The 17,899-nt window shown below is 37.7% G+C and overlaps 3 protein-coding genes across 7 annotated transcripts in view; 1 reads left to right on the top strand and 2 right to left on the bottom strand.

Moving 5' to 3' along the window:
* ELP1 (elongator acetyltransferase complex subunit 1) overlaps positions 1–1,998 on the top strand; it is a 45,595-nt gene extending 43,597 nt beyond the window's left edge. Inside the window, exon 37 of the mRNA XM_026712778.2 lies at positions 852–1,998. Within this exon, the coding sequence (XP_026568563.2) occupies positions 852–919 (68 nt within the window). The 3' untranslated portion in view covers positions 920–1,998. The remainder of the gene's footprint in view (positions 1–851) is intronic.
* A 156-nt stretch (positions 1,999–2,154) lies between these two features.
* ACTL7A (actin like 7A) lies at positions 2,155–5,394 on the bottom strand. Its single transcript, XM_026712782.2, has one exon. The coding sequence runs from the start codon at positions 3,877–3,879 to the stop codon at positions 2,656–2,658; it is 1,224 nt and encodes a 407-aa protein (XP_026568567.1). The 5' UTR covers positions 3,880–5,394; the 3' UTR covers positions 2,155–2,655.
* A 446-nt stretch (positions 5,395–5,840) lies between these two features.
* APTX (aprataxin) lies at positions 5,841–17,893 on the bottom strand. Of its 5 annotated transcripts, none has more exons than XM_087926318.1 (8): positions 16,498–16,594; positions 14,276–14,409; positions 12,878–12,924; positions 9,149–9,478; positions 8,117–8,176; positions 7,797–8,023; positions 7,537–7,640; positions 5,841–6,649 (listed from the first exon to the last, which is right to left on the bottom strand). In XM_087926318.1, exons 2-8 carry the CDS (start codon positions 14,403–14,405, stop codon positions 6,495–6,497), a joined length of 1,053 nt encoding a protein of 350 aa, XP_087782444.1. In that variant the 5' UTR covers positions 14,406–14,409; positions 16,498–16,594; the 3' UTR covers positions 5,841–6,494. The 5 variants fall into 5 exon arrangements, with proteins under 5 accessions (XP_087782444.1, XP_026568569.1, XP_026568571.1 ...); XM_026712784.2 differs by lacking the exon at positions 16,498–16,594 and adding an exon at positions 16,184–16,265; XM_026712786.2 differs by lacking the exon at positions 16,498–16,594 and adding an exon at positions 15,330–16,157.
* Between the last annotated feature and the right edge of the window lie 6 nt (positions 17,894–17,899).

Genomic DNA, 17,899 nt, shown 5'->3' with positions numbered 1-17,899 from the left:
TATATATATATATATATATATGTGTGTGTGTGTGTGTGTGTGTGTGTGTTTATATATGTATGTGTATATGTATATATATATATATATATATATATATATATATATAAAATATAAATATGAGGATGCTGGAACTTAAGCTTGTCTTTAAATGCATCTGTCAGCAATTTATGGGTTGCAAAAGAACCTGTTACAATCCTAATAGTATATTAACATAGCATGGAAAAAAAGTTGATTTTGCCCACTTACAACGTGAAATGGAATAGCAAAGCAAAGTTATTTATTTAAATGATTTATTGAGCTTTCTATCTCACAACTGTGACTCTGAACAGCATACAAATGCAATTTTACCATCAACTCTCCAAATACTGCTCACCTGTGGGCTGATAATTCTGGTCTTTTGTTAATTCTCAGCTGCCAAAAAATAAAACTTGGCTCCCAGTTGCAAGAACGCTCACTTTATTTAACATGGAAGGAGATTGGGAAGTTTAGTAATTGACCAAAACCCCTTCCTTGCTTAGCTATGCTCTTTGCCCAGGCCTAGCATTCAAATTTTGAGCCCACTCCCTAGACGTGCGTAGTTACCATGAAGCATTGCAATTTAGGAAAGCTCAGAATTGAGCTTGCTGTTTTAGGTGGCAAAGGAATAAAGTTTTAGTTTATTCTTCATTAATTTCATGTAGCAAACAAATCATAGGACTGTTGTCACAGTGATACATTTCTTCTCATTTGTGAGATTTGGGTTAATTTTTTTTTGTCAGAATGTTTATATAAAGTATACTGTAATATCCGTTACTTTTGCTTGCTTGCGTATCTTATTTGTAGGATTTTCTCTTGCTTTTTCTTTCTCTTAGATCCAGAGATCTTTATTGCTCCCAAACTCAACAAAAACACTCCGTGGAAGCTTACTCTGTTCCAATAATCTCAGGTCCACAACTATTGTCAGGATGAAGATCTCTCTACAGATAGTTCCCGCTTACCAATAATTGGGACCAGGAACTCCATCACTAAGCAATGAGATCATGGGGCATAATGTCATGTGATCATACCAGCTTAATGACCGCAGTTCTGGCAGTCCCAGTCACCATCATTAGGCGAATCCTGCATTGTCACAACAGCCTATGGTCATGTGACCGGCATTTGTAACTATTGTTTCCTCAATGACTTTGCTAATCAGAAGCTGGCGGCAAACGTTGCAAATGATTATCACCCTGGAACATCATAACTGCAAGTTGGTTGCTAAGCCCCCAGGATGCTGTGATGGCCATAACCATGAGGATCAGTCATAAGTCCTTGTTTAGCACCACTGAATGAGTGGTTATTGAGTGAAGGCTACCTGCATTCATCCTTCATTTAAGGATATATGATGAGAAACAGAATTTAAATGTAATGTTTAAACAGATTGTTTAAATAGACATATATAAGGGCAAGGTGAATTTATACTTCTTTGTGAGCCACCTTGCCCTTATATATGTCTGATCATGGGCTTCCTTCCACATTTTTCTCCCATCACTGCCTTTTTAACCCGATAGCAATCAGTCAGCTTCTACTATTGTAAATTATTTTTAATATGTTGCTTTGAACTCTCCAAACTCTTTTTTTTTGCAGTTTGATATCTGAAATGTTCTTTGGGGATTTTAAAGCAGGGCTACCAGTAGCACTTTATTTTTGTAAGGATTTTTTTAAAGATACACAATTCAGTACCACTGAGTACCACTGAATTTTATTATTAAGCCCTGTTTTGACAGGTTGAATATTGGTGGAACATTCTTTTTCTGAGAACAAAGGAGAGAGAAGAGGGGGAGAGGTTAATACAGTTTTATTGTAACTTTTTTCTTTGAATCTCTCATCTCTGATTTTCTACATGATGAAGCACCGAGTACACAGTCCTTTTCTGGAAATAGTTTCCAGTGACCGAATCAGATACATGAACAGATATGTTTGTGTATGAATGTTGACCAATGCCTGTTTATATTTTTAATAAAGGGTACATATTACAAATACTGTGGATTGCAATTTCATCACTCTGTGCAACCTCTAAAGATTATGCATAGCCAACATGCACAAGTTTGCTAATGAAAACCTGACTTTATTCTTAAAAGAAATCTCAGAGCTGCTAAAGTTGCTGGGATATACTTCGAAAGCATGTGAATGGTGCAAGGTTAGCACTGGCTATATAACAGGTAAGGTTTAAAAATTCTGCAAAAACACAGCTGGAATTCATGAGATATTTTGGTATTTTAAGGTGTTCTACTCTGCTTTTTATTTTTCTTTGTTAAGATAGACACTGTTTTCAGGAATATAGTAAGTGTACAATCCTCCCTAATTTATTCAAAAGACAATCCCATTCGGTTCAACAAAGCTTACTATGAATGAATGAATGAAGAAGTGCAGTTGCTGGCTCTCAGCATAGATCATCTAATTGGAAGGTTTTCCTTGATGCATTAATCTTCTCTGATTTTTGTTGTTACTCACACCAAAAAAGGAATGCTATCTTTTGCTGTTACAACAATGAGCTTTTAATACACAGAGAACAGAATGTCATCCAGATCATATAACATGCAGATTGGTATTATAAGGGGTAGCAGGGAACGTGTGTCCATTTTGTCAACCAAACTTCATCCCGTTCTCCTAGGCGAAGGGATTCACGTTTGGGATTTAGAAACATTTCCGGTAGATGTAAAAAGGGCCCTTTTCTTCATACTCTCTTCTATGAACCCAAAGCTGCTGGAAAGCCTTGAGAGATGCAAGAATGGAGCCTCCAGTCCAGACAGATGTTTTCCTTTCCGGAGAAGCTGATGAAATGGGATTATCATTTGGGCACATTCTAATCAGCTCTCTCTGGAAGCGGTCAGCAAAGCCCTTTAGTGTGGTGCAGCCCCCACATAACAAGATGTTGCCCATCAGGTTCTTTTTGAGGGCAACATCACACTTGTTGAGGGAAGTCATGGTCAGGAGAGGAAGTCCCAATTGCTGTGAGTTTATCAAGGATGGCTTAAAGAGCATTTCAGCACATAAGAATCTCTCTTTGCCAATAATGATAACTTGCCCGTCAGGAAGCTGATATTCAACCTCGTGTTTCCTGGGAGCTGTGGCTGCATCATGTTGATAATCCAGTGAAGTGAAACAATAGTTCTCTTTGATATCCTCTACGATATTCCAGTCTTTCTCTGTGAACAATTTTATATTCTCATTTATTAACTTCATTAGGTACTGAGTGACATCAGATCCAGCATAGTCTACTCTTTCGGTAATGTTTGGCATGGTGTATCCTTCGTAAATGGGAACTACATAGGAGACACCATGACCGCTCTCCACCACAAGACCTGAGGTCTTTCCATAGGAATACATTGACAATCTTGACTGGTAAGCAATGTGCATAGCAGGTGTGCAAAAGGTTTCAAAGAGCATTTCTGCATATTTTTCTCTGTTGGTGGTAGGGCTTAGAGGAGGATCCGATACTAGGACAGCATGCTCTTCAGGTCGAATCCTCATCTCCCTAAGGAAAAGATACTCCCACATATCTTGAACAGAATCCCAGTCCACTATTATGCCATGTCTTAAAGGATTGACAAGTTTTAAGGGTACTGTAGCTTCCTGAAGTTCTCTTCCAACGAAAGTTTCCTTCCGGTTATCTCCAGTCTTTGCTGTCTCCTGGATATGCTTGCCGACAGTAGATGAAATCACATGGCTTGGCTTTTGTTCTCCAGCAAAACCACATTTGCAGGAGCCAGTACCAATGTCTACGACAACAGCTCTTGTCTCCTTTACTATCCTCCTTGGAGCTGCCTCTCCCTCTTCTCTAAATTTGGTACTCGGCTTGACTGCTGGTCCTTTCTTTGACGGCAGAGAGCCAGAACTTGCACTTCCTCTGCTTGACATTTTATTTCCTGATGCTCATATATGCTTACTCTCCATGTACTGACCACCATTTCAAATGGCAGGAATGGACATGATGTAGTAAAGGCCTGATGATACCAACAGTAAGCATTGTGACATCATAATGGGAATTCTTTGAGCAGTACTTCCAACACATTAGTTTCTAGAAGATTGTCCTCAAGGGCAGGCTGTCTACATTTAATTTTATCTACACTTAAGATCCAAAAAGGGGGTCGTTTTTAGGTTTTATTTGTACAATATACCAAACCATACATACATTCACAATATTCTAAACATGATTTCAAATTTGTGGGTTCACTAATTATGTAAGTCCAGCATAACAAAGCACATATATGATCTTGGAGGAGGAACGTAGCAGTTAGCCAAATACAATTTAAGTCCAAGAAAGAAGACAACTCTAGAAAGAAATTTAAACAGGCTCACTTAATTTTGAGGAAGAGAAAATGCTGTTAGATTTCCAAAATTCTACTGTAATGTAGATTACAAATCCAGTACTGTATATCTTGCAGAATCCTTTTCCTGCCATGGCCTACATTGAACTAACACCTATTAGGAGAAGCAGACTCTTATCTTTGATCAAAGATCTGATCTTCAGAGCACTCAACCATCTGCTAAGCATCTTGCCGCAGCATTATTGTAACACCAACAAGTGGATTTATAAAAGCAAAATTCCATGATGCACCTAGCACAGCTTTTGCAACATGGCTTACCTCAACCAACAGTGACATGGGAGCTTGCCAGAAAAGTTTTGGAAATGCTCAGGATCAATTCTAACTTTTATAGCTTCACATTGAGATGGTTTATACTGATATTGGAGGACTGTATATACTACAGACCTCATCAAGATGACTTTTATTCTGAGTTTGCTGAAAGAGACAGCCAAATGAAATATGCCCAATATCAAATATCTAGTATTGGAGAATTATCAGAATTTTGCACAAAGATTGAGAGCTGCTTTTGATGATTCTGTTAAGAAAGCAACAGGTAATCAAGAGAATTTAAAGCTAAAAACAAATCGTATTTTCTACATTCACATCAAATTTTCATTTTACGAGATAATGGGTGGGGTGTGTTTGCTCTGATTAATCAATGTTGAGATGGACTTGCTGATGAGCTGAGATGAATTGGTGAAACAAGGCACACCAGAGAATCTGGAAGAGCTGTCTCAAAATTATGTGTTAATGTCTATTTTGAAGAAGCAAGGCACAAAAAAAATGGCAAGTGGGTGGGGGGTGTCTTCTGCAGTCTTCATCTCTAGCTCACCTGCTTGTGGAGTCCCACTCTGCCTTACACAATATGTAGTTTTACTTTCAGCGGGGTTTCACAAAGGCTTCTACTACAATAGCAATGAGGTTGTGCAATAGCTGGGAGATCAATCTGCTAAGGTTAAGAGCTATTCTGACTAGTTTGTTGATGTTGTTCAAAGGGGGAATTTGTTGGATCCGTTTCAACATTCTGTTTATTGTTAATGCTATTTAAATATATTTTGTTTACCCCCATGGATATATCTCAATTTTTGTTTTTGGCTCATGAATTCAAACATTTTCTTGGCCTGTTATCCCAGAATTTATTAGAAGCATGAATGTCAGAATTATACCTAAATGTATAATTTCATTTATGCCTGCTCAGAAATAAAAACTGAGTTAAGGGAGATTGCTTCACACAGGATTGCAATCAACAGAGATAATTAAAATAGACACCCGCCTTTTTTTAAAAAAACCTTTTATTTAGCTGGATGAAGTGGTCTCTTAGGTTATTTCAGCCTGAACTACTTAATGGTACTTGTGAAGCTATAATGGGAGGTGTGTGTGGAAGAAAAATAGTATCTCCACTATCTTGAGATCATTTGAAAAAATGAAGGATGTAGGCAGGAGTAGAATTTAATAGGCATTGCTTTGCACTGTAGATACATACACTTAATGAAATAAACACAGGAGTTCAAGTGATAGTCTTTTTTTTAATAAGATCTCAGATTTCACATTGTAATGCCTGCTACATCCACAGCAGTCCACTTAGAAACAGTATGGTGATAAAGCTGAAAGTTAAATTGGGAAAACACAAATGCCTCCAACATAGGATGGAACATTATCCTGATATGTCAAACTACAAGTCAAATCTTACTACAGTACATTTTAGGTTTTTCAACCTTTACCCATGCCAGTTTTGAAAATGAAAATGAAAATCAAGGTTCAGCCTGTAGAATAGTACCCTGAATTTCAGCACAGTGTTACCTTTCGTCACGTCAAAGTTAAAACATGTAATTACCACATAACAAAAAGATTCATTCAACAGCAGGGCTCACTTCAGTTGGCCAACTGGTTATAACAAATTCTTTAGCATGAAAGGCAGAGAAATGTCATAGGTGAAGGTTCCACTGCAAAAGCACAAGCACATCATTGTACAAACCTTTTACGTTTCCACATCCCTTCTATCCATAACAACCACTTCCCTCCATAAATACTATCGGTCATATTAAGGTAGACAATGTTTTGGTACACTTCATAAGGCAACAGCATTAATATTTGCATATGAACATTGGAACTGAATTTACCCAATACTCAAGAAGCTGTAGTGCATAAATAAAACCAGTCCACGGGTCATTCTGGCCAATGTTCTTTAAGGTGTTCTTTTAACTGAGGGATAGTCGGCAGTTGCTTTTTGCACATGTGGCACTTCAGAGGCAGTGTTAGAAGTTGAATAGCATTCTTATCCACAGTTACTTTTCCTTTCTTTTTTATCATTGCTATCACATCTGAAGAGAAAAAGAAGAGAGGCATAATACAGGGGTCTCCAACCCACGGACCGTGGACTGGCACCGGTCCGCAGTATGCCAAAAACTACGCAGCACAAACAAGCAAAGCCCCATCCACGGGATACAGGCAGCACACGAAACCACGCCCCCTTCAGTCCATGGAAAAACCCGCTCTCCAAAGAACTGGTCCCTGGTGCCCAAAAGGTTCAGGGCCACTGGCATAATAGATCTAGGATTATAGCTCCAGCCATGTCCATCCCACTCCAAACCCCGCATGAATGGTTTTAGCTACTAATACTTTTCTCACTTTGAGCAAATCTTAGAAATTGGGAGGACAGAATTCATGACATTTGATGTAATCTTCAGCAATACTGGCAACACATAATCCCAAGGTTCTTTATATTAATGCCAAAATTAGCACCCAGAGAATGGCTGTGTTTCTGTGGCAATTCCCACAACAGCAGATATGCAAAAGATATTTGGTGTGAATAGGTCGTTCAAAAATTTGTTCTGAAAGAATCTTGTAAGCCAGTCAAACTGAGCAGCGGCCACACTTGTTTAACTGTGTCTGAGCTTTTCAAATATATATAGGGAAGATATTTGTCCTTATTGGAAGGGAGGGAAACTGAATTCTCCCATGTTTTTACTTTCCATGGCCCTTTTCTCTCATACTGAGAGAACCTTTTGCAGGGGAACACCTGCCTTGTCTCAAGCCTTTTAGTGCTAAAACTAAATGCGCTTTACCTGTCCACTTGCTTTCTATGGGACTGATGCAGGAACTTTATTAAACCAACAGGGCAGTAACTATTAACTTATTTTGATCTTAAGTTATAGGAAGAAACCCAAGTCTGAATAGGCACAGAAATTAAAAGAGCCTCTGTTATTACCTGTAGAGTTCAAGAAGTAGTTGGTCGTGAAAGAATTCCAATGCTTCTTGGTTTTAAACCACTTAGAATCAAAGTCTTGGCTAATGACATGAAGATGTAGCTGGCTAAGAAAAACAAAAATAATAACTAGGATTGATATCACTACAGCAAAACCAATGTGCTAAAACAGCATTTTTACTAACAAAAGATACAGGCCAGAAGGCAGCATTTAGTCTAATGCATGTTTGATAGAAGGTTAGCACACCTTAGTTCTGCCTTACCTCATGCTAGGAATGGCATGATAGCCTAGTCTGAAGCTCAGGCTGTCTTTCTCTGGGCACTGCTGGATTATCATTTCTCCAATCTTGTGCATATGTTCCAACAGTTCAAGATGCTCATGAGTTACAGCAAATAAAGTGGAAATGGATTTCCAGGGCAGCACTAACCAGTGATAGCGAGCTTTGGGATATTTATCCTTTATAACTACAACTTGCTCATCCTTGTAAACCTAACAGATAGGGAAGAAAATGCATCAGAGTTACAATGATGTTAATATTCTCATGTTTATCAGTCTTGAAGCAAAGCAACATGAAAACCTTACCTGCACATCTGGATTTTGCATAGAAACCTTCAGACCTTGAGCCCAGTATGGCATACATTCCTAAAGGACAAACAGAAGAATCTAAATAAATAGATAGATAGATGGATGGATGGATGGACAGACAGACAGACAGACAGACATAGTAAAACTACAAAATGTATCTTGAAGAGTCCAGTATGAAAGGCTTCCTACTAAAGTAATGAAGCTTCAGATTGCAATATTAAATTCAATTTAATTGTGCTTCTGAATAGCTAAAATAATTTTAAGAATTTAAATAATTTTCAGAGTATACATAATACTAAAACACTTACCACTTTGAGACTGCTCCCAAGAGAAACAAATATAACTCAATAGACAGAATGTACCTTACTCAAATCTAAGAGCAATTCAGATAGTGCCTGCCCCCAAGTGGTGACCTAGTTCAAAATGCCAATCACTCGCATACTCTAAGCTCCAAAAGCATTCTCAGTACTTTTTCCTGCTCCCTAGATAATTATGAGTTTTGGATTAACTTCTCTTAATGATGGAATCGCTTTTATCAGCAGAACAAGGAAAGATTTCCTTCTGACTGCAGCCCTAGTATGTTTTCGTAATTTTCTCCAAAGGGGCCTAGAATTTGTGGGGGGGCAATATCAGGGATTGTGTGTGGGTCAAAATGGGGCTATTCCAGTCTGTTCTCATTCAAATGTTATGGCTCCCCTCAAAAACAATATCAGGGAATTATTAGCAGGGGTATTGGGAATTCTCTTAAGAACTCCAGTCCTCATGTAACAGGCAGAAGGAATAACTTGGAAGAGCGGGAGGAAGATTGTTTGCTTGCACGTTTCCTTGCACGCCCAGGTAATATCTTCAGTGCTAGAAGGGAGAGGGGTTCTTGCCTATTAGTGTTGGTGGGAGTGAAGAAAAGCCGAGATTTGGCCGGGGGGGGGAGAGGAAGAGGCCTTGGTTGAGGTCCTATAGACCGAAGGGTTTCCTGGCCTACCTTCTTGCATTCACTTTTGCTACACCAATTGCTCTCATTTCTTGGCTCACCATTTTGGTAGAAGAGCTTTCATGTGAAGAAACAGAACTGCCATCTGTCACCTCTTTGTACAAATTGCAGTTTTGCACTGCCACCTGGTCTGTTTTTATTTGTTTTCCAAATAAGCTTTCCATATTTTTGTTCTCAGGTTCACCGTGCGGCCTTTTTTCACTTTGGAGTTTGTTGCTTTCCCGACCAACACATGTGCCCATTTCCTCCAAGAATTGTACAGTGTATGGATACAATTTATTGACAATATGGAGAACCTGCCCTGGCTTCAGTTTGGTTTCTTGATCTTTGCCAACATCCACTAGATCAATACTGGTTGGATTGACTCCTATCTTAAAAAAAAAAAGGCAAAATGTTAGTATTTGCTCTCCTTGAAAATCAGAATCCCTAAAATATATTGTGATCTTATTAAATCAGGAGTCCCTGACCCCAGGGCTATGAACCAGTACTGGTCCATGGCCTATTAGGGACCGGGCCATACAAGTGATGGGCGAAGTTTTATCTCCACATGCGTGGGATCCAGCTTGCGCATGAAACCATACCCCTCTTGTCCACGGAGGACAATTTTTCTTCCAAAATGTCCCTGATGCCAGAAATGTTGGCGGCTACTGTATTAAATAATTATAATACAGATGGCAGACTGGGGACAGTTCCATAGAAAAGTGAATTTTATACAATTCTAATATGAAGTTAAATAGTGCAATAAAAGCTAGGATGTACTAAAATGACAGTGGCTTTTTTTTGGCTTTAAAGTATCTACTATCCCAAAGTTATCAAATTATGTATATATAATCCTCAAATTATGTATATATAATGAAATAGTGAAAATCTTGTGATATAGGAGTGTGTCATGAGAACCAACAAATGGAGGTTGAAAAAAGGTTGATTCCTATAATTATTCATATTTTAATTCTTAACTAAGGAAACAAAACTGAGAAACTCAAGGTTCTATACCATAAACTATACTTTCGTTTTTGCAAAATGTTACGTTTTATGTAATGTTTCTCCTAAGACCGGCTAGATAACTCTAGGTGAAAGATCCTTTAATCTGGATTTATGCACCAAAATACTTAAGAATTAAGAAATATTTGCCAGTCCATTGCAAATACACAGGAACAAAGCAGTTTATTTCAGACTGATTGCTATCCTATACTGATTAATCTGGGAGTAAGTCCCACAGTATTGATGGGGTTTACTGCTGTGACAAGACATATAGGACAGCATTCTAATCCTCCTACAGAGAACAAGGAAATTACAGAAATTTAGCTTTACTTTTTGGATTGGAGCAAATAATTGTGAATGAAGTCTGTTATATATTAAAGAAGACAGAGAAATACACATAATAAGATTTCTACCAAATGGAATGGATCTTAACAGATGTACCAAAAGAATGAAGTTAATGAAGTTCAAAGTTAATAAAAGTAAACAAAGGAAGTTTCTTGTGATGCACCATCTTGCACAATAGATAATCCACCTGCATCCACAAAAATCAAACCTTAGTTAGAGAAGGCGGCTAACTCTCTTGCTTTATTAATCTTGGTGGAAGCAAACTGAGCAAAAGGGAAATCATACCAGAGAGTTCCTAGTTTTTTAAAAGAAAAAGAAGCCAGCCTTTCATTCTTTTGCGTCCGTGGGTTCAGTTATAGTGTGGGTTCAAATTAGCCTGAATATTCTCCTGGTTTCCATTTGGCAAATTCTGGGAACTGATTGTTTTATAAAGCATTTCCTGAGCCTTTTATTACAAAACATCAATCCATGACCCCTATGCACAATCTAGAGTCATTTGGTCAAGAATTTTGACAAGCAAACTCATTAGGATCTGACTTAAATGAGGAATGTACAATTTCCTCAAAACTTAGCACAGAAAGCCAACTTGAAGGATTTCAGAATTTTGTCTGAATCTGATGTGATACTGAAGTCCAAAAGCAAATACATTTTGAAGAGGTGTAGAGTACATAGAATCCTCTTCCTAATAAAGCTGCTTTGCGGTAAGATAAATTGAGGGTTGTTCTGTTTGGGCTTAGCATGGATAATAAACCCAGTCACTATGGTTTGCACATTGGGAATGATTATTAAAAGCGTTTATTTATTACATTTATGATACGCCCAATCATTTTAATTCCTTGGATTTAACATGTAAACCTAACCACTAATGGTTTGTAAAATGCATTTTATAGTGTATCATGTTTTATAAACGCAGTGAATTTACTGAGTCAATAAGCCTTTCTTAAATCATAGCTTAGCATAAGGTGTAATGATCCATAGCAAAGGTTACTTCTTATAAGGGTAGGACTCAACTTACGACTAGTTAGGACTGAAATTTCCTGCTAAACAATGTGATCATAAAGCAAGATGTCACATGACTCTATCACTTAGCAACCACAATCCCATCAGTCCTGGTTGTCATTGTTAACTAAGAACCGCAAGTCGTTAAACGAGTACGCAGCCCAGGCCAAGTCACCCCAGGTTGGTCGCTTCCAGTCCCAAGTCTCAGTAAGATAAGGGACTGTCTCCAACTGTGTCCCCCCCACCTCGACTCACCTATCTACCCTCCCTTCCCCTGCTCTTTTGCTTTCCTGCACCCAATGCAAGGCTCTAGGAGTTGCAGCCACCTCAGCCGAGTCCCAACCATCACAGTCCAGTCCCAGTTGCCTTGCTACCCTGCACTCTGTTGCCACTCGAGTTAACCTCTGATGCCTTCTTCCTCCCACTGCTAACTAGGCATGTCTACCCTGGATTCTGAGCTGGGCCGGGTTGAACTTCTTCGGGGGTGGGGGGAGCAATCCCTTTCCAAAGAGCTTCTGGATATGTCTGGTCAGCAGTGGGAACAGTGGGAGCAGGAAAAGGTCAGCTGGGACGGCAGTGCATGGTGGCAGAAGCCAAAAGGTTTCTGAGACTGCTAGAACAGCTGATTTAATCCTTTAAAACAAAACAAAACAACCCCTTGCTATTAATTTTTCTAGATATTTATAATTAATAAATCAATTGGATATGCAGATGCTAAGAGATGATTGTAATAAAGAATCAGAGGTTCCTATATTGCCTAAACAGTGGGAGACTGAGGACAGCATTTTGTTGAAGATATAAAGACAATTCTTCTTCATGTTTTTAACAATGTCCTATACATACTGTGTTTGGGGAGAAAGTAGTAGACCATATAAAAGTGACCACGCAACAAAAGTTAAATTTTTCAGATGATAATTCTCTTATTACTTACCTAGTATATAGAATATGGCAACTGGACATGTAAATAGATTCTCCATGTCTTTACTATAGCTAAAAGACTGATGATGCAGAATTGGAATGATAAATGACCCAATTTACTCAATAGATTGAAGACCTGATTATACTTGCTACTTATGAGCAGATGACATAAAGACAGTCTTTGTACAGATAAGTACAATGTAATATGGGATTCATTTATACAATATATAGTTGGTTAAAAACAGTTTGGCAGTTTTAAAGTGTATTAGAAATATATGTCGGTATGGGTGCATACACACACACGCTTGCATAATGTTTGCATCAGATTATATATATAGAATTGTCACTATTTAGTGTTGTAATAGCATACTTTTTACTGATGTATTTTTTCACTTATTTTTCCAGTACTTGGTGTGTGTGTGTGTGTGTGTGTGTATACACACATATATAAAATGTTGTATGTATGTATATTTACTTCTTGTTTTAATAATTTATTCCATAATGCTGCATGGAAGGAAAAAGCATACCTGTTTAACCTTGACATACCCTTTGTTGTAATCTGCTTTTAGTTGTACTGAAAAAAAGTGACAAAGAATATTAGGCTGTGAATTTTATGGAAGTGCTGAGGAAAGGAGAAAAAAGGGGTCAATTCAGAAAAGCAAATGCTTTAACAGTGATGCAATTTAAATTAAACAGTAGGTGCTAGGAGACAACCAATTTATTCTTATTTCTTTTGTCTGTTTAAAAATAAATGCAGCCAGAAATGATAAACTATGATCACGTGGATTAAAATCAGAGGTGGGATTCTACCAATTCTGTCCGGCTCTATAGAACCGGTAGCTCTGAAGAGCAGCAGACGTAGAACCGGTTCTATGTCTGCTGCTGTTTTGGCCCACCTGCCCGCCCAGGCTCTTACCTGACCTTTATTTCCTTCTTTCTCAACCTAAGCCGCTTTGCGCGGCACAGCTGCGGTTGAAAAAAGCAGGGAAAAAGGCGTTTTTCAAGCGCTACGTACCCACGCGTAGCGCTGCCCAGCTGTCCAGGCAGCAAGCTGACGATGGTTTACACATGCGCACAGCGTGTAAATCACCAAAGTGGTAGTTACATCGGTTGGATCCCACCCCTGATTAAAATTATTGCTACAATTACACGCTATAATAGTTTTATAACACTTTACTTCAGTCTCATACTATCTCCCTATACTAATCAGTCTTTGGGTTTCAGTAGCTGTACTCAAGAGGAAAAATATATTTTTTCTTTTTCAAATTTAGTTATACACATTTGCACTACAGTTCTTGATACATGCATTCACCACATTGTACATCAGTGTTCTCGACATGGACAGAAAATGTCAAGGTACTCCTCATTCAGAACATTCCAGGACTATCTAAGCAGCCTATGTAGCTGAGTTTTCCTAGAGTCACTATTATTTTCTAACAAGGGCAGATTCATTACAGGATTAAAAAATTCTATTGAACTTTCTTATATTTCTCCTACTTCTACTATACTATTATTAGCATTAACGATAAGGATGAACAAGTAAGTTTGCAACCGGTCCTCACTTTTATGAGGTCTGTAAAGCAAAGAAAAGCTGAAGTAAGATCATAAGCACAGTTGTAGTTTAGACTCTTTTGGAATAGATGGCTATAACAAAATCTAATTAATAAAAATAACCTGAGAAATGAAAATAGTCATCCTTGAGAGTAGAAATTAAATTCAAACCAGTTTTCCTAGCTAGCTCAGTCTCTTAGCTACCTAGTTATGACTCACCATGCCACCTATTTTGACCCTTTATCTGGCACCAGATATTTATGCCATTAGGCACAATAAAAAAGATGCAAAAATTAAATAAAGTAAAAACTACTGAGTTTACTAAGAGTTATTCCCTAGCATATTTAAGACTGCTACCTTAATCTTCAATTTACCTTGTTTTCGTGAACACTTCTTGTCTGTAATCTCCGTGTCAGGCCCACGCCCTATCACCACCATTTCTAAATGCGGTAGTTTAATTCGCTGACAGCTTCTATCTTTGCTCACTAGCCAGCACACACGCATTGTGCTCAGGGAGGGGAAGGAAAAAAAAAAGAAATACTCAGTTTTATCAAATAAGGTCCAGCTAGGGAGAATGATCTACAGGTGCTATAAAAGTATTTCATTCCAGAACACTCACTAGAGGTTTTTATCTACTGTATGAAATTTACTCTCTCCATCTATAAAGGGAAGCGCACAAAAATTTACAAGACTTTGAACAGCTTATTATCCAAAATGGTGAGATTTTCATTTATTTTTTGTTATAATGCATAGATTTGAGAAAATAACCGATTAAACAATATATATTATGCTACATTTATCATTATATTTATGCATATTTATAATTCTATTAAACTTACATTAACTAGATTATAAAGCATTCCAATTAAAGAAATTGTTCTGTGACTCATATGCAATGTCATTTTTAAAAACTATACTTTTATATGAGCCACATAATTTCATTCACTCTAACACTTTACAGTAAATTTATTGTAAAGTGTCCTTTTTTTAAGTCTGCCAATAGTTTTTAACTAACAATTTATAATTTATAAGTATAAAAACTAACTATTTATAAATTTATATAGACCAAAATTGCCGATTCATACTTGGCATAGCTTTTTCCTTCTTCCAGAAGAAAAAAAAACAGAATTTGCTTATTTGGAATAAACATTCTAGCACATCAGATTTTTTTTTTTTCAGATGATGGATTACAGTGCTAAACCTTTTAACTTGGCCAAAGGGCAACATTAAGTAGTGATGGGTGAATTAGCTGAAAGCATTGTGCCTATGAAATGAAGGTTTTCTTTCATTGGAGCTGTTCTTAAGTGCGTCTATGGTAGAATCCAAGGAAGTAAACTATTTTTGCGGAGCAAAACAAGGGAAATCATCCTATTTTTAACATCTAAGACTGCTTATTTAATTTCTAAATTGAAAAAAAATACAGCTTACTATTTTGTTTCATGAAAAGTTCAGAAAACAGTTTTGAATTTGTTTGGAGAAAGTTTGGAGAACTTTAGATTTTGAACAATTATAAACAGAAAATTCACTGCCCTTCCTTTTACACCTTAAAAGAACTATTTACTGTGTACTTCTTACTACCCTTGTAACAGAGAAACCAAACAAAAGGGTGCAGTTTCATTTTTAAGTTTTTCTTTGAATTTCCAGTTTTCTTCAAAAGATGGTTTTTGAATGGATTCTGCATCTGGCAGCAGGAGAGTTCAGCACTTTTCAGGATACAGAAATTACTTTACAAGAGAAACTGAACTGGTTCACTCCCTCTTTTTCCATTGCAAATATGACAGACCAGGACTATTTTGGAAAGCAATTGTTGGTGGATACATGGATCCAAAATTTTGGCTCTGCACTGTACTTTATCCGGGCGATGAGCCTCATCACCAACATCCAGATTTAATGCATGTTTATTAAAAATCCTATTAACTAAGTTCAGCATGCAAAGGATGCGACTGAAACAAGCCAAACACCTGCCACAATCAATCCAGCATTTTAGGGCAGCTGGAGTTTGGCTCCTGAGTCAGTGACTGTACGACTATACGAGTTTCTCCGAGGAAAATGTTACAACAGAAACATTTCTTCCGGATAATCTCTCTTGCGCCATCTCACAGTACAATTTTGTGCTTGATTTTTTTAAAAGACCATCTAAAGACCCATGTACCCCATTCGATTTCGTCCTTCCCTATAATTTTCGGCGACTTATTCAACACCCCCCTCCCGAAATACGAGAAGCTTCCTTCACGGGAACCGCCTCCTTTCATCAACACACACTCCCTCGCATTTCCACTCACCTCCACGTTGCCATCTCTGCACCTTTCTACATTTCCTAGCCAATAGCGTCCCTCTGGACCGCTTCTAGCCCAATCAAATTTCTGATTCCTTATTCCCACCCCGCTAAGAGGAAGGAAGTAAATTACCCAGCCGGTTTCTCGACCTTTCTTTCCCGCATTGAAGATTTGAGGGGGGAAAAAAACCCACTGTGTTTACAAGGATTCGTGATCGGATTTTCTCTTATTTATGTAACCATTAAAAAAGGCTAGGCCGATCCATTAAAACCAAAACCACTGGCAGTTAGTACTAATATTAAGGCCACTCAAAATCTCACCAAAATATTTAGCGAGCTCTTCAATTCTCCAACTTTTTAATCCGGCTGGATGTTCATTAAAGCAGAAAAGGGGGAAGGTACTGTAGAGTCCCATTAGGATGCCTTTTAGGGACATAAAAATGAAATGCAGCTAATACATATATATATATACGGATTGAAGATATATATATATTTAAAATTCTATGCTGAATATTTATACCAGAATTCAAAATTAAATGGAACTTATGGGTGGATATAGGATTTCAGTTTTTATGTTTTTTTCTAGATGTCCCTGCTCCTAAAATTAAGCAACTTTTTAAAGAACTGATGAAAAAGACGCACAAGTATGGAACAAATTTAAATGCCCCATCAAGATTGTTTTACATAATGTGACATTAGTTTCCTATACCAGGAAATTTGTAGAGCTAAATATCCTAAACAGTGAAGTTGTAGTTTTCAAATTGGTATTAATACATAATTTAAAAATCCCAATGAGTTTGGGATGCAAATACATTAATGCAGAAGATTTAAAGTAGAACTGAAACCAGAGACTTTTTTTGAGATGACTAAAGGCCTGGTAAGAAAAAGTCATGGAACTTCTTATATATATAACAATTGCAGTGAGACTATGATCAAAAGAAGAAAGGTTCAACAATACCCACAATGGTAGAATGGTTGATGAAAACAATGGAACTTATAAAGATGGATAAATTAACTTCTTTTATTAAAGCAAAAACAGTATCTGTGGATTTATGGTTGACTGGAAATCCTTTTAAGACTTTTTACATAAAATAGAAAAAAAATGCACTCGTTTTTTGTTTTATTATAAAAACTTGATTATTATAGAAAATAGTGAGCATTTTTAAATCATAGAGTAAGATTGTAATTTTACTTATATTTCCTGCAAAAAATAAGCTTTATTTCTTTCTGCACATTTTTCTTTGCTTCTTTTATTTATTAATTTACACTATTTGTAAGCCACTCAGAGTCACCTTATTGGTGGGACGGTGGGGCATATATATTTAATAAATAAATAAAATACAATTTTTCGACGCAGTGTTAAAAGAGATTCTATATTTTCGTTTGCTTTAACGCATCCCTCACACTTGAGGATTTGGGTTGCCCTAAACTTAGCCGCAAGTCCCCTGTAGCTGCGCAGAACCGCTCAGTTCCGCAGGACTTCGAAAGGTCGAACGCCCCCGCCCCTGCCGCTTTGCATTCTGGCCCTTGTTAGTCGGCTCTTGTTGAGCCGCGTCGAAAAATGGCGGAGGGCCGAGCACGTTGCCTACCTTGGCATGATGGGATCTGTAGTCCCCGGCGGTAACATAACCTTCGACAAGTGATTGGAAGACGACTTGTTTTTCGTCATCGCTTCTGGAAAGCCGACGAATGCCAGCCATCGAAGGTACCAGCAGAGAAGGCG

This window comes from Pseudonaja textilis, chromosome 2 (assembly GCF_049901715.1).
Source record: "Pseudonaja textilis isolate UNSWEBS1 chromosome 2, rPseTex1.2, whole genome shotgun sequence".
In the NCBI taxonomy this organism is placed as follows: Eukaryota; Metazoa; Chordata; class Lepidosauria; order Squamata; family Elapidae; genus Pseudonaja; species Pseudonaja textilis.
Note: the sequence above shows the minus strand (reverse complement) of the source record. Positions and strands in the feature narration are given on the sequence as shown.

Coding starts and splice junctions, on each gene's coding strand:
- ACTL7A (XM_026712782.2), bottom strand. CDS start 3,879: ATGTCAAGCAGAGGAAGTGCAAGTTCTGGCTCTCTGCCGTCAAAGAAA.
- APTX (XM_026712784.2), bottom strand. Junction 12,925..14,275: donor GAAGTGTTCACGAAAACAAG/GTAAATTGAAGA, acceptor ACTTTTTTTCAG/TACAACTAAAAGCAGATTAC. Junction 8,024..8,116: donor TGCAAAATCCAGATGTGCAG/GTAAGGTTTTCA, acceptor CCTATCTGTTAG/GTTTACAAGGATGAGCAAGT.